Consider the following 15,810-nt stretch of genomic DNA (forward strand, 5'->3'; position numbering starts at 1 on the left):
AAATATATGCCTTTCAATTTTCATTTACAAATATATGCCTTTACAATCAATGCACAAATATTTTATTGACTTATATGTTTTATTTTATAGTGCCCTCGTCAAACTAACAACATCTATTGTGGGTACTATATATTGTGATTCATTGAGGATATTGTTGATAGGAATCAAACTATTATCCCAGAAACGGCACGATATTTTCATTATTTGATTTTCATATATAAATTATGTATATATTCGATTCTAACTTATTTATGTTCAATTTTTATATTGCACAATACTTTGACAATTCCAGTCCAACATACTCTAAGAAAGATCTAATTGAATTAAAGGAAGATTGGTGTGAGTATGTGCTTGAAATGAAAATTATTTGATTTGCTGGGAAATAGCATGCTGCAAGGGATCTGAATATACGGTAGCTAGTTCTGTTCTGTGTAATAATGTTAGTTATATGTATATGAATAGGGCACATTATCTGAATATGTATATGAATATGTGCTGTTGTACAATATCTGTATATGTATATGTAGTTATATGAATATGTGTTGTTGTACAATATCTGAATATGTATATGAATATAGTTCAGTTGTTGTGTAAATTAAGTTATATAGTTTTGTTTTTGTGTACTGATTGTGAAATGATTGTGTGAACTGATTCTGGATGAAAATGATTTTGGAAAAAAATTAAAAGACAACGCTTTCTAAAAAAATGCCATAAAAAACAAATAAGCGCTTTTTAAAAAATTCATTTACAACGTTTTTAAATAAAACAAAAATAAGAATATGTCTTTTACAACGCTTATTTGAAAAAGCGCTGTAAAAGGTGCATAATAATGCATATTTTGAATGCACCTTTTACAGCGCTTCTTTGAACAAGCGCTGTAAAAGGTCACCTTTTACAGCGCTTATTTGAAAAATTGCTGTAAAAGGTGCATAATAATGCATATTTTGAATGCACCTTTTACAACGCTTTTTCAAATAAGCGTTGTAAAAGGTGCATAATAATGCATATATTGAGTGCACATTTTACAACGCTTTTTCATATAAGCGTTGTAAAAGGTGCATAATGATGCATATATTGAGTGCACATTTTACAGCGCTTATTTGAAAAAAGCACCGTAAAAGGTGCGTAATAATGCATATTTTACAGCGCTTTTTCAAATAAGCGTCGTAAAAGGTGCATAACAAGCGCACAATATATCTACATTTTTATAGCGCTTTTTGATTTTAAAAAGCACTGTTGTATCTTTTTACAGCGCTCGATTCTACAACGTTTTTTTTTTGTTTTTGAAGAAGCGCTTTAAATGACTTAAAAAAAGCGCTGTAAAATCCTATTTTTCGCGTAGTGGTCATAGGCAATTCAAGATGTTGTATGAGGAGAAATATATCATTGTAATTAGAATGGTTATTGGATATGAAATGAATGCGGTACAAGCTCATGAAATAAGGGTTTTCAACTAAGATGGATCGTTATTTGCATACGCATCCAAAACGGATCAATTATTTAATTGGCAGTTTTGAAAGGACGTATAATGCAAGATAATCATGTATATAGATTTCATTTGTGGTAGCAACAGCCACTGATTTATCCACAGGGTTTGGAATAGATTGTTGGAAATGGTGTTAAAACAAATAGCTAGTTGGTGTGAATTGAAAAAATAAGGTAGTTCCACATAAGAGAGATAATACACATTAGTAGGGTTTATAAGGTAGATGTATGTCAATTAAGGTGTGCTCCAAGAGGTACTCAATTTTATGAAGGGTGAGAATGCACACAAATCGGCCACCACACGTCTGCATCGTCTAACGGAGCGGGCTAAGTGGTGTATTGTTTTTTAGTATTTATGCATTTGGTCATTTGCATCCCCGAATCTCCCGTATCATGCTTTGCCCCGATCAAAACTTAACGTTTTTACATTTTTCGTATTGCAGTTTTTGTTGATCTAGTTTAATGGATAACATATTTTTCTCTCCTTAAGTTGCATAATGACTTTTTCTATGTTTTTCCCTTTCTACTTCCTCCTCTTTTTTTGTTTTCTTTCCAATGCTCATAGTACCATATTATTAGTGGCAACCATAAAATTTCATATTGAGAGTGTAATTTTTTTTTTACTGTGCATATAGAATTTGTTTGGACTGTTTTATCCTACAGACTTCGTGGTTGATAGTCTCTCTTGCACAATTTAAACAATTTTAAAGAGCTATATATTACGCCACTCAACAAAGTAATATCATTTTGAAACATTTTATTTTGAATTCGAAACTCGAAAACTACATAGAATGTGTCTATGCTGAAAATAACAAATAGAAACAATTGGATGCATTTCAATTGCAAAACCTAATAAGACTAAGAACATTAAATTCTAAAAATTAAAATTGAATTGGACGCAGGGGGAGCAATTAAAACAGAAAAAACTACATAGTATATAAGAGAAGCTAATCTGCAATGAATGTTGTTATTGAAAGAAGAAAATAGAACATGAAATCAAGAGCAAAAATTTGAACGTCGGAAACTGCGGCAGGAATCTATGGTAGCGTTAGACACTAATTTCACTTTTGTCAGCAAGAAATGCTTATGCAATTGTGTAATTGTGTTGGTTGGGGCAAAAAATTGTGCATATATTTCCTGAATATGGTGTCCTCCTCTTAAGTGGGAGGTCACGTGACCTATTTAACCTATAATTTGAAGCTTTTAGATTAATTATTAAGGGTGAGGATTTGGCGTGGTTTATTCAATTTTGGTCTCTTATAAAACGTTAAATTATATTCATGGATTTTATTTGTTAGGTTGAAAAAAAAGTATTATTAATTTTTACAAAATGCATAACTATAATATTTAAATAAATTTAAATTACATAAAAAGTTTTACAAATTATAATAGTTCTCTTGAAATTTCATATTTTAAAAATGTTTAACTATTGATTTTATTGTCAACACTATCAATGGTAAGGCTCTCAAAAGATGAAAAATGTGATTTTTAACTTTTGAGTTTTTTTAGAAAGAAAAAAAAAAGTGTGGATTAGTGAGTCTATAACTAAGTAGTTTGATAGGCATTTTAAAGAAATAATACTATTATCAAAAAGAATTTTTTTGTTTTCTTAAAATAATTGTGGAAGTGTGTCTCAAATCAGTAACAACTTGGAGTTAGTTATAACTGAATTTAGTTAAGACAATGTTAGTTATAGTCAGTTAAGAAGTTTGTCTTTAAATTCTATAGCTGAAAATGCATTCTATATGTTGTAATGTGTTGTTGCAAGTGGTAATTGCTGATTGAGAGAGAGAGAGACATATGCAATTCGAGATTCATAAAAATTTAGAGAAGAAAGATCAAGGAAAAAAAAAAGATTGAGTAAAAAGGCTAGTATTGCTGATTTAGAAACAATGATAGATACTAGGAGATCAATCTTGAGAAGACCTTAATCTTGTAAAGTTCAATCATTAATAGTGGATTAATAGTGGATTAATCTTGCTTGCTTGCTCGTGACGTAGGTCTCATCAATTGAAAATGAACACATAAATCTGAGTGTTATTTTTCTCCTATCTTTCTTTAATTCTCATTTACATTGATAGAAAACTGGTTTTTCAAAACTGCAGAAAACAGAGAACGATAATCAGTCTCCGTTTTCTGGTTTTCAAAACATTATCTGTTTTCAGCAGAAAACTAAGAACGTTTCCGTTTTCGTTTTTTCTCTACAATTGTTTGTCTTCTATTTTGTTGGTTAATTCTTGTTGCAGATCATAATATTGTTTTAACAATTGGCGTCGTCTGTGGGAAGGAGAAACAATGGTTGGAACCAAAACATTTGACATTGAAAAATTCAATGGATCAAATGATTTTGGTCTATGAAGATATTGTATTTGGAAGAGAACAAACAATTACTCTTGAAGAAGTGCATGCCTCTATCCGGACAAAGGAAAACTATGAAAGACTTGAGATCAAGAATGATAATCATGCTGAAAGTCTGAATTTGACCAGAGGAAGAACTGACAAGAAATGATCAAATGAAAATAAGCATAAGTCCAATTCAAAATCAAAATCCGAAGGGAAGTATAGATGCTTTCATTGTCACAAGAAGGGACATTTCAAGAAAGATTTCCCTAAAAGAAATGAATCAGGAAATGAATCAAGATTTAGAAAATGCTGCACTTGTTGATGCTGGTTATGAACCTACTTAGGCATTGATGATTTCAAATTATGAAGGTGAAAAGATCTGGGTATTAGAGCCAAGTTGTACTTTCCACATGTGTCCAAGAAAGAATTATTTTGAATCAATAGAAATTTGTGATGGTGGAGTTGTTCTGCTTGGCAACAACAAATCATGTAAAGTCCAAGACAAGGGAACAATCAGATTCAAAATGTTCAATGGCAAAGAGGTATTGCTGAATTATATAAGGTACATACCTGAATTAAAAGGAAATTTAATTTATGTTGGCATGTTTGATATACTAGGATATTCAACATACATAAAGAATAGTATTATGACTATTGTTAATAAAGATGATATCATTGTTAAAAGCATTAAAAGAAATGGCTTGTATATTTTAGAAGGTTCTACTATAATTGTAAAATCTTCAGTTGCTAGCTCTAATTTGCATTCATCTACTAGAATATGGCATATGAGGTTATGACATGTAAGTGAAAGAGGCTTAATTGAGTTATCAAAACAAAATTTGCTTAATGGTGACAAAATTGAAAAATTAGAATTTTGTGATCATTGTATTCTAGGAAAGTCTAAGAGGGACAATTTTGGTGCTGGCCAACACCACACCCCTAGACCTTTTGAATATAATCATTTTGATTTGTGGGGTCCTTCAAGGACAAAAACTCATGTTGGTTGTTCTTGTAACACTCTTTTTTTAATTAATTAATTTAAAATCCTTAGTTTTGTTTATCTTTTTTTATTAATTTAATATAACGATAGTAAGATAATTATTCTTTGAATGTTTAATTATTTGATAAAGTATTTTTATATTAAATAATTTATTATTGGGATTTTTATTATTGACTAAATAAAACTCATAGAAATATTTCTCTTAGAGTGAACAATGACCAAGCCAATTTTGACTAAGTTAAAATTGAATCACCCACACTACTATTTTTATAACTATATTTTATAACATTTTGTTTATATTGTGTCCATTCAAATGTGTAACTAGCAAGAATAAATACATGAATGACAATTAATTCTTAGCGGTTGGTCATTGAATGACATTATTCCAATTTAATTCCTTATTCATGTGTGCAATTAAACTCAATGAAGAAAATTATTCATTCTCTCTGATCAACTCTATGCCTCCTTTATTAGTCACATACACCTCTCCTTCTTAGGACACGATTAACATGCAGTATAGGAAAATGAGTCATAATCACTCACACGCCATTACAACCACTACATTTATCTCAAATACCTCCTAAGCCACTCAGACAACCATCCTTACATTCCCTCGCATTCTGATCGAAGCTATAAACTTTTATTCATCTTGGTGAGATTTTCGAGGGCTATATAGTGGTACGTGGAAGGAAAGCGTCCAAGGTAAGGGCTTTTTCCCCATGCAGAGTTAGGCTAGATATTAAATTACCGATTCTTAAGATATTGATATGATGTCTGGATGCCTTAAAAGAAATTTGTCGATTTTATTTTCATCGTAAAGAAATTAACTATCATGCTTTGATTGTTTCTTTTGAGTAATATCTCTATTTTGATGAAATTAATTATAGAGTTATATTTTTATTATCATACCTTGATCAATATGTTTGTTGTGAAAACGTTCAATCCCATACATGTTTTAGAGTACTTAATTATAAAGTTATAATTTTTTTAATGATATAATTATTAACATGTTTATTATGATGTATTTAATTTTAATTCTTGACTCTTGAGTATTTAAATTTTAAAACTTGACTTTTATGAACAATATATGTGTCTTGATGAAATTGATGAGAATTTTATATTTTTTTAATTTTAACAATATGAGGAAATTGATTATTGAATGCATTAATGAATAGTTCATGTTTAGAATGCGAAAAATTTTATAGTAAAAGGAATGAAATTTATGTTGTTAGTGTATTCTTGGTGATATGAGTTTTAATTTTTATCAATAACACGTAGTGATTTTTGAGATAATTGTTCACATTTGATGTGTCGAAGTTATTGAGTTCTAACCATGAACATCCATGATAACGTAAATTTGATGTTTTATGTAGTTTAAAAGAATTTAATCTAGAATAATTTTTCTTTGTGGTTGCCTAAGTGGCTGGTTATTTGTGTTATGATTTTTCTTTATGGTTGCCTAAGTGGCTAGTGATTTGTACATTTCGAACATCATTATCATTGTCATGATATACCATATGCATCTTTGTGGATGCCTTAGTGGCTGGTTTAATTTTCCCCATTTGTATGGGTGACTTCTGTGTAGACGCCTTAGTGGCTGACTATATCCGGATCATATATGTTTAGGACATGCATAATTTGCATACATTTTATTGTCATTGTTATTTTTATATAATTATTTGTTCTAAGGTGAGTTACTACTTGTTATTTAGATACATTTTATAATTTTTGATACACCTTACGAATTATAAAAATCAATTTCTCTAAATCTTTTATTACAAAAAAGATTTTATATTTATATTTTATGGTTGTTAACTTATTATTTGGTCTAATTTTTCCGTGGGATGAAATGACCCCTTACACCAACATTTAGGTACTAACGATCTCGAAGAGTTGCATGAATGACGTTTGCTTGGTGCACGTGCTTGGGAAAATGAGGTACTTTAATAAAATAATAATAATGTTTGTAGTGATAAAACCGTTGTGATACAATTTTTAAGTTTATTTATTTTTCATCGTCGATTTTAAATAGAAATGCGGAGGCATGGTCCTTCTGTTAGGAAAAACTTGAATTATTCTATTTTTAAGTGAACATTTTCTACAATTAGTAAATTGTCTTTATTAAAATAATAATATTCGATAAATTGCATTGTGTTATTTCTTAAAATGAAATCAAACTATTTACTAGAGAAATTTTATTGATCATATGATGGACTACTTTTTTTTAAAAAAAAATTAATGTTGTTTTTGAAAGAAAATAAATATTTTTAAGTAATGTCTTGGATCAAAATCTGTTGCGTTACATTGTGGTATCAAAGCACTAATTCTCGGACCATTGTAGGATGAGACGCTTCGTGTATGTCGCATGTTTTTTCTTGTGATATGTTACTCATGTTAATTGTATAATTTTCTAATTATTTGAGTTATACTAATTATTTAAATGTCTATTATGTGTCATTAATTATGTAACCTTCTTGAAATTGAATTTTATTAATTACTTAAACTTTTATTAAGTTATTAATTGTGTAACCTTCTTGAATTTGAATTTTTAAGAATTACTTAAATTCCTATTAATTGCCATTAAATATGTTAATTGCTTGGTTTTCTAATTATTAAATTTTACTTAAATTTCTATTATGTGTCATCAATTGTATAACCTCCATGATTTTTGTCATTAAATATATGTTTTAAATATTTGGTTTAATAGTGTTATTTAAATTTTTCAAACCTGAAATCTCTATAACTACTTGCATGCTTTTATTGGAATTGTCTTTTATATTTTATTTAAGTTGTTACATTTTATAATCTTTATCATTTTTACTTGTTCATCGTATGATTGTTTTATTTTATTAATTTTAAACTCTCTACTCTTTTTATACTAAGGGTTTGATTTTCTAACTATTTTATGTCATTAATGACTTAAATTTCAATTATGTGAATTTAATTGTCTAATTTCTTTGAATAATTATGATGAAAAATATGTTTTAAATTCTTGATCCTATGATTAGAAATGATTTTAATCAAGCAATAAACATATATGGTTGTATGATATTGTGAATTATGAGTTTATTACCACGATTTAAAATTATTTCAATCTAAATCACAAAGTAACTGTTGAGCTTTCATCATGTGATCTAAATGTATGTAATTAAAGACAATGTTCTAAACCCTATATTATGTATAATTGAATGATCCCCAAAATAGAAGGGAAGGATAATACATAAAAAGTTGTTTTTGAGGGATTCTGGCTAAGGAAAGACTTGGTTATTAAGTGGTCCATTGACCCACCTCTATTTCCTGGGAACCCCTCCAAAGAATGACTTGTTGTATAACCTGAACCTACTATATAGTGTTCAATAAAAGAATTTTGTACTACCCAAAAGTTAAAATTACGTTATAATATTTTACTAATTAGATAATTTTAGGAAGCGTTATGGCTCATCGCACAAACCGATCGGTTCCCCAAGGAAGAAACGACATGACTGAAGCAATCAAGCCATGAATGCAATGGCCGCAACAATAGCTCAACAAGCTGCGATCAAGGCTCAACGAGATGCACAGAGGGATTAGATGGATGAAGCAACCAGTGCAGCAAGAGCATTAAATGAATTTCGTCGACATGATCCACCTAAATTCAAAGGGGAACATGACTCCATCAAGGCTGATCTTTGGCTGCAAGAAATCAAGAAGATCTTCGAGATCTTACACTGCCCTGACAATGCGAAAGTAGAGTATGCGACCTATTTGATGATTGGTGAAGCTGAATACTGGTGGCGAGGTGCGAAGAAAATGATGGAGACAAATCATGAAGAGCTAACCTGGGAGGCTTTCAAGAATAAGTTCCTAGAAAAATACTTCCCGAAAAGTGCTAGGGCTGGGAAGGAGGCCCAATTTCTGACATTGTATCAAGGGAATCTCACGATAGCGGAATATGCAGCAAAGTTCGAGTCCCTAGCAAAGCAGTTCCGCTATTTCCTAAATTAGATAGATGAAGAATACATGTGCGGGAGGTTTGAAAGCGGGCTTAGGTATGAGATTAAGGAGTTAGTGGGGCCCTTGGAGATATGCCAATATCAAGTGCTAGTGGAGAAATGCAAGAAAATGGAGCAGATGAAATAGAGCCGCCTGAATAAGGGTGCTATAGGTGGACCCATCAGACCTCAGGTAGAGATTTAAATCCATCCATATCACGAGAGTCATAAGTTTGGCCTCTAAATGTTAATATCTGCCTCTAAATGTTAATATTTGAAAACAGGGGCATAACGACCAACATAATAGGGGCAGGCATCATCAACAACACAAGCCATATGCCCGACCACTGGGGAATGCTAGAGATCAACCTCTACCTCAAAACGGGGAAGATCAAGGGCCAAAAATTCCAAGTTAGAACCAAGCGTACCCTGTTAAGTGTTTTTGCTGCAACAGAGAAGGACACAAGATATCTGAGTGTCCAATCAGACCAAGGGTTTGTTACATTTGTCAAAAACCAGACCATTTTGCAAATGAATGCCCTGAACGGAAGGACGATAGAGCTGTCAACCGCAACAATATCAACGACAATGTTGTACGCCCTACTGCCAAGGGACGTGTCTACCACATCAATGGAGAGGAAACTTCATCTTCCTCTGAACTTATCCAAGGTGAGTGTTTAATTGCTGGAAAATCACTTAATGTAATTTATGATTCGGGGGCAACGCACTCATTCATTTCATTGGATTGGGTGGATTCGCTCCAACTTATTGTTACTACTTTGCCGTTTGATTTGGTGGTTACCCTACCTTCTACCGAATCGGTGAAATATAATACGACTTGCTTGTAATGTCCATTGATTGTGTTCGATATGAGATTCAACGTTAATTTGATTTGTATTCCCCTCAAGCATGTGGAAGTGATCCTTGGAATGGATTGGTTGTCAAGCCATTATGTTCTATTGGATTGTGCTTGTAAGTTTGTGATATTCCCAGACCCAGATGTTTCTCGATTCCTCGATACCAATAAATTGAACTTCTCTTTGAAAGGGGAAGTTCAGAAGTGTGTTTCCCTCAACTCAGTCAGTACGAAGCTAGAGGTGGAGGTAGACGGGATACTTGTGGTCGAAGATTTTCTAGAGGTATTTCCGTTGGATGTACCAGGATTACCCCCAGTTCATGATATTGAATTCTCAATTGATGTGACTCCGGGTACATGACCTATATCTATTTCTCATATAGAATGTCTCCATCGGAATTGTCAGAGTTGAAAAATCAGTTGGAGGATCTTTTATCTAAATAGTTCATACGACCAAGTGTCTCACCTTGGGGAGCACTAGTGCTCCTAGTGAAGAAAAAGGATGGCAAATCTAGACTTTGTGTCGATTACCGTCAGCTTAACAAAGTCACCATCAAAAATAGGTATCCCTTTCCACAAATTGATGACTTGATGGACTAACTCAAAGGAACAATGATATTTTTAAAGATTGATTTGAACTTGGGGTATCATCAGATTCGGGTGAAGGAAGAAGACATTCCTAAAACTGCATTCAAAACTCGCTATGGACACTTTGAGTATTTGGTGATGCCTTTTGGTGTCACCAATGCACCAACTATTTTCATGGGCTACATGAATCGTATATTTCACCCCTTCTTAGACAAATCTGTAGTGGTCTTCATTGATGACATATTGATTTATTCTAAGAGCTTGGAGGAACATGAAGTTCACCTACGTCATGTTTTCTAAGTCTTGAAGGACAAGAGATTGTATGTTAATTTGGGGAAATGTGAATTCTGGTTGGAGGAGGTGAAATTCTTGGGACATGTCATTTCAAAGGAAGGTATCTCTGTCGACCCAACTAAAGTAGAGGCTGTGGTGGCATGGAAACAACCACAGACCGTCACAGAGATTACAAGTTTCCTAGGCTTGGCTGGATATTATAGAAGATTCATTGAGGGTTTTGCCAAGATTACAGCGCCGTTGACACAACTCACAAGGAAGAATTATATTTATGCATGAACGGAGGAATGCGAGAGGAGTTTTCAGATGATGAAAGAGAAACTAACTACATCATCGGTGTTGGTGTTGCCACAACCAGAAGAACCATATGAAGTTTATTGTGATGCTTCTTTACAAGGGTTGGGTTGTGTAGTTATGCAGAACAAACAAGTGGTAGCATATGCTTCAAGACAGTTGAATGTGCATGAGAAACATTATCCCATGCATGATATGAATTTGGCTGCAATAATTTTTGCACTAAAGATTTGGAGGCACTATCTGTATGGGTGCAATTTTGATGTATACATTGACCATAAAAGTTTGAAATACTTGTTCGACCAGAAGGAGCTTAATATCCGACAGCGGAGATGGATGGAGTTCATCAAGGATTATGAGTTCACGTTGCACTATCACCCAGGAAAAGCCAATGTGGTGGCTGATGCCTTGAGTAGGAAGCAAGGCCATTTGTCATCCATAACATTGAAAGGATTAGAGTTGTTAGAGAATTTTCGTGACTTGGATCTTAATATGGATTCTTTGTCGGGAATAGTACAACGTGGAATGATTGTTGTAGATAATAAACTAATGAATGAGATAAAAGCCTTTCAAGAGACCGATGAGGCTATTCAGGGGAGACGAAAATTGGTTGAGACCGGCAAGGCTCCCGAATTTGAAATAGGTCTAGATAACATTTTGTGGTGTAATAAATGTATTTGTGTGCCGGATAATGCAGAGTTGAGAAAAACCATTTTGGATGAGGCTCACAAGAGCAAATTGAGTATTCACCCTGGTACTACAAAGATGTATAAAGACTTGAAGCAAAGATTTTGGTGGCCAGGAATGAAGAAACAAGTGGCGGAATATGTGGTGTCTTGCCTGACTTGCCAAAAGGCTAAGGTTGAACACCAAAAACTTGTTGGATTGTTGCAGACATTAGATGTACCAGTGTGGAAATGGGATAGCATATCTATGGACTTTGTGGTGGCATTACCTAAGACTTAGAAGAAATTTGATTCCATTTGGGTGATTATTGACAGGCTCACAAAATCCGCACATTTCATACTTGTAAGGACTACTTACAATGTATCTAAGCTTGTAGAGATTTACGTTGCGGAAATTGTTAGATTACACGAGATACCATCTAGCATTGTGTCTGATAGAGATCCAAAGTTCACTTCTCGTTTGTGGGGAGCATTGCATCAGGCATTGGGTACTAAATTGAGATTGAGTTCTGCCTACCACCCTCAAACCGATGGTCAAACTGAAAGGACTATTCAGACGTTAGAGGATTTCCTAAGAGCTTGTACATTAGATAACAGGGGAAGTTGGGATGATCTAATGCCTCTTGTTGAATTTACCTATAATAATAGCTATCATGCAAGCATCGGTATGGCCCCGTACGAGGCTTTATATGGGCACAAGTGTCAAACTCTCTTGTGTTGGTATCAGGATGGCGAAAACTTAATCGTAGGGCCAGAGCTGGTGCAACAGACTACAGAAAAGGTGCGTCAAATCCAAGAGCGGATGAGAACAGCACATAGCAGGCATAAGAGTTATGTTGATCGACATAGGAGACCCTTGGAGTTTCAGGAGGATGAACATGTATTCTTGAGAGTGAAACCTACTACTGGAGTTGGTAGGGCATTGAAGTCTAAAAAGCTTACTCCGAAATTTATTGGACCATACCAAATTCTTCGACTGTGGGTCCAGTGGCGTATCAAATTGCTTTACCACCGAATTTAGCTAATTTACATGATGTGTTCCATGTATCACAATTGAGGAAGTACATGGCAGATCCATCCCATATTATTGCGCCAGATGATATTCAATTGAAGGAGAATTTTACCTTCGAGGTCCCACCGATAAGCATCGCCGACAGAACTACCAAACATTTGAGGGGAAAGGAAATTCCATTGGTTAAGGTGATTTGGAACCAGACGACTGGGGATGCTACTTGGGAGTTGGAAGAAAAGATGAGATATTTTTATCCAGACCTTCAAGAGACATCATAGTTTCGAGGACAAAACTATTTTAAGGGGGTAAGTATTGTAACACCCTTTTTTTAATTAATTAATTTAAAATCCTTAGTTTTGTTTATCTTTTTTTATTTAATTTAGTGTGACGTTAGTAAGATGATTATTCTTTGGATGTTTAATTATTTGATAAAGTATTTTCATATTAAATAATTTATTATTGGGATTTTTATTATTGACTAATTAAAACTCGTTGAAATATTTGTCTTAGAGTGAACAATGACCAAGCCAATTTTGACTAAGTCAAAATTGAATCACCCACACTACTATTTTTATAACTATATTTTATAACATTTAGTTTATATTGTGTCCATTCAAATGTGTAACTAGCAAGAATAAATACATGAATGCCAATTAATTCTTAACTGTTGTTCATTGAATGTCATTATTCCAATTTAATTCCTTATTCACGTGTGCAATTAAACTCAATGAAGATAATTATTCATTCTCTCTGATCAGCTCTATGCTTCCTTTATTAGTCACATACACCTCTCCTTCTTAGGACACGATTAACTTGCAGTAGAGGAAAATGAGTCATAATCACTCACATGCCATTACCAACACTACATTTATCTCAAATACTTTCTAAGCCACTCAGACAACCATGCTAACATTCCCTCGCATTCTGATCGAAGCTATAAACTTTTATTAATCTTGGTGAGATTTTCGAGGGATATATAGTGGTACGTGGAAGGAATGCGTCCAAGGTAAGGGCTTTTTCCCCATGCAGAGTTATACTAGATATTAAATTAGCGATTCGTAAGATATTGATATGATGTCTGGATGTCTTAAAAGAAAATTGTCAATTTTATTTTCGTCGTAAAGAAATTAACTAGCATGCTTTGATTGTTTCTTTTGAGTAATATCTCTATTTAGATGAAATTAATTATAAAGTTATATTTTTATTATCATACCTTGATCAATATGTTTGTTGTGAAAACGTTCAATGCCATACATATTTTAGAGTACTTATTATAAAGTTATAATTTTGATAATGATATAATTATTAACATGTTTATTATGATGTATTTAATTTTAATTCTTGACTCTTGAGTATTTAAATTTTAAAACTTGACTTTTATGAACAATATATGTGTCTTGATGAAATTGATGAGAATTTTATATTTTTTTTAATTTTAACAATATGAGGAAATTTGATTATTGAATGCATTAATGAATAATTCATATTTAGAATGCAGAAAATTTTATAGTAAAAGGAATGAAATTTATGTTGTTAGTGTATTCTTGGTGGTATGAGTTTTAATTTTTATCAATAACACGTAGTGATTTTTGAGATAGTTGTTCACATTTGATGTGTTAAAGTTATCGAGTTCTAACCATGAACATCCATGATAACGTAAATTTGATGTTTTATGTAGTTTAAAAGAAATTAATCTGGAATCATTTGTCTTTGTGGTTGCCTAAGTGGCTGGTGATCTGTGGTTTGAATAGTTTTCTTTGTGGTTGCCTAAGTGACTGGTTATTTGTGTTATGATTTTTCTTTGTGGTTGCCTAAGTGGCTAGTGATTTGTATATTTCGAACATCATTATCATTGTCATGACATACCATATGCATCTTTGTGGACGCCTTAGTGGCTGGTTTAATTTTCCCTATTGGTACGAGTGACTTCTGTGTGGACGCCTTAGTGGCTGGCTATATCCGGATCATATATGTTTAGGACATGCATAATTTGCATACATTTTATTGTCATTGTTATTTTTATATAATTATTTGTTCTAAGGTGAGTTACTACTTGTTATTTAGATACATTTTATAATTTTTGATACACCTTACGAATTATAAAAATCAATTTCTCTAAATCTTTTATTACAAAAAGATTTTATATTTATATTTTATGGTTGTTAACTTATTACTTGGTCTAATTTTGCCGTGGGATGAACTGACCCCTTACACCAACATTTAGGTACTAACGATCTCGAAGAGTTGCATGAATGACGTTTGCTTGGCGCACGCGTGTGGGAAAAATGGGTACTTTAATAAAATAATAATAATTCTTGTAGTGTGATAGCGTTTCAGCAAGTGTACTGAATCGTTGCAAGTAATAATAAAACGGTAGTACCAAGTGTCGAACTCAAGGATTGGGTTTTACTATTGAATTATATTTAGCTACTAAAATTGAACAAAAAGTTCCCAAGTTGATTGAAATAATATTTAAAATTGACAGCAGTAGTAAAATTGATCCTTTATAAATTGAGAAAAATGTCAGGGATGAGTTTCACTTCGAATCCAACCTTGGTGTCTAATTTGATCCTAGCTATTGAATTCCTTTATTGAATTATTACCGAATTCTCTTTATGATTCTTGCCCTAATGTCTTAGTGACAGAACCTTTAATTCCAAAGTAACCCATAATTCCTTATTAGATTTAAGATTAGAATTAAGCATTACCGTATAGAAATTCTCCTATAAATTATTGCTTTGCAACTAATTTAATTGGTTTCATGACCTGCATCTATCCCTAGACTACAAATTCATGAATTTCTCATCTCAAGCATTCGTAAAGTCCACTTCCGTTTCAAAATACAAATCGTAGAACATTTTAATGTTGATCAAGCAATAAAAAGCATTAAGCACAAAGATGAGAAAAACAATTCAATAAACTCATTCATATAACTAGAAATCAAATCAGAAAAATAAGGGTTTCGTCTGGTTACACTCATCCCTAACAAATAAGGTTTAGTTACTCATGACAGAGATACAAAAGATAAGGGTTAAAGAAGAATTACAAGAATGATTCATGGATGATTCTTGATAAAAATGCTTCAATGGCATTAGAAACGGCCGTCTTTGAGTTTCTATGCTAGGGCACAAGTCTCCCAAGTTCCCCAAGAGTAAAAAAAAATCTGTGTTTTTATGGTTGTTGGTGCGGGTCGCGCGCCCAGGCGAGGAAAAACGCGCTCCAGGCGCGCGTTGGCAGAGCCTGATGCTGAGAAATGCGCTCCAAGCGCTCAGGACGCGCTC

At 32.9% G+C, this 15,810-nt stretch overlaps 1 protein-coding gene across 1 annotated transcript; it reads left to right on the forward strand.

Moving 5' to 3' along the window:
* The first annotated feature begins 8,398 nt into the window (after positions 1–8,398).
* LOC140918789 (uncharacterized) lies at positions 8,399–10,016 on the forward strand. Its single transcript, XM_073363585.1, has 3 exons — positions 8,399–8,769; positions 9,254–9,620; positions 9,708–10,016. Exons 1-3 carry the CDS (start codon positions 8,399–8,401, stop codon positions 10,014–10,016), a joined length of 1,047 nt encoding a protein of 348 aa, XP_073219686.1.
* Positions 10,017–15,810: the final 5,794 nt, after the last annotated feature.

Source organism: Cicer arietinum, chromosome 7 (genome assembly GCF_000331145.2).
Source record: "Cicer arietinum cultivar CDC Frontier isolate Library 1 chromosome 7, Cicar.CDCFrontier_v2.0, whole genome shotgun sequence".
NCBI classification, from domain to species: domain Eukaryota; kingdom Viridiplantae; phylum Streptophyta; class Magnoliopsida; order Fabales; family Fabaceae; genus Cicer; species Cicer arietinum.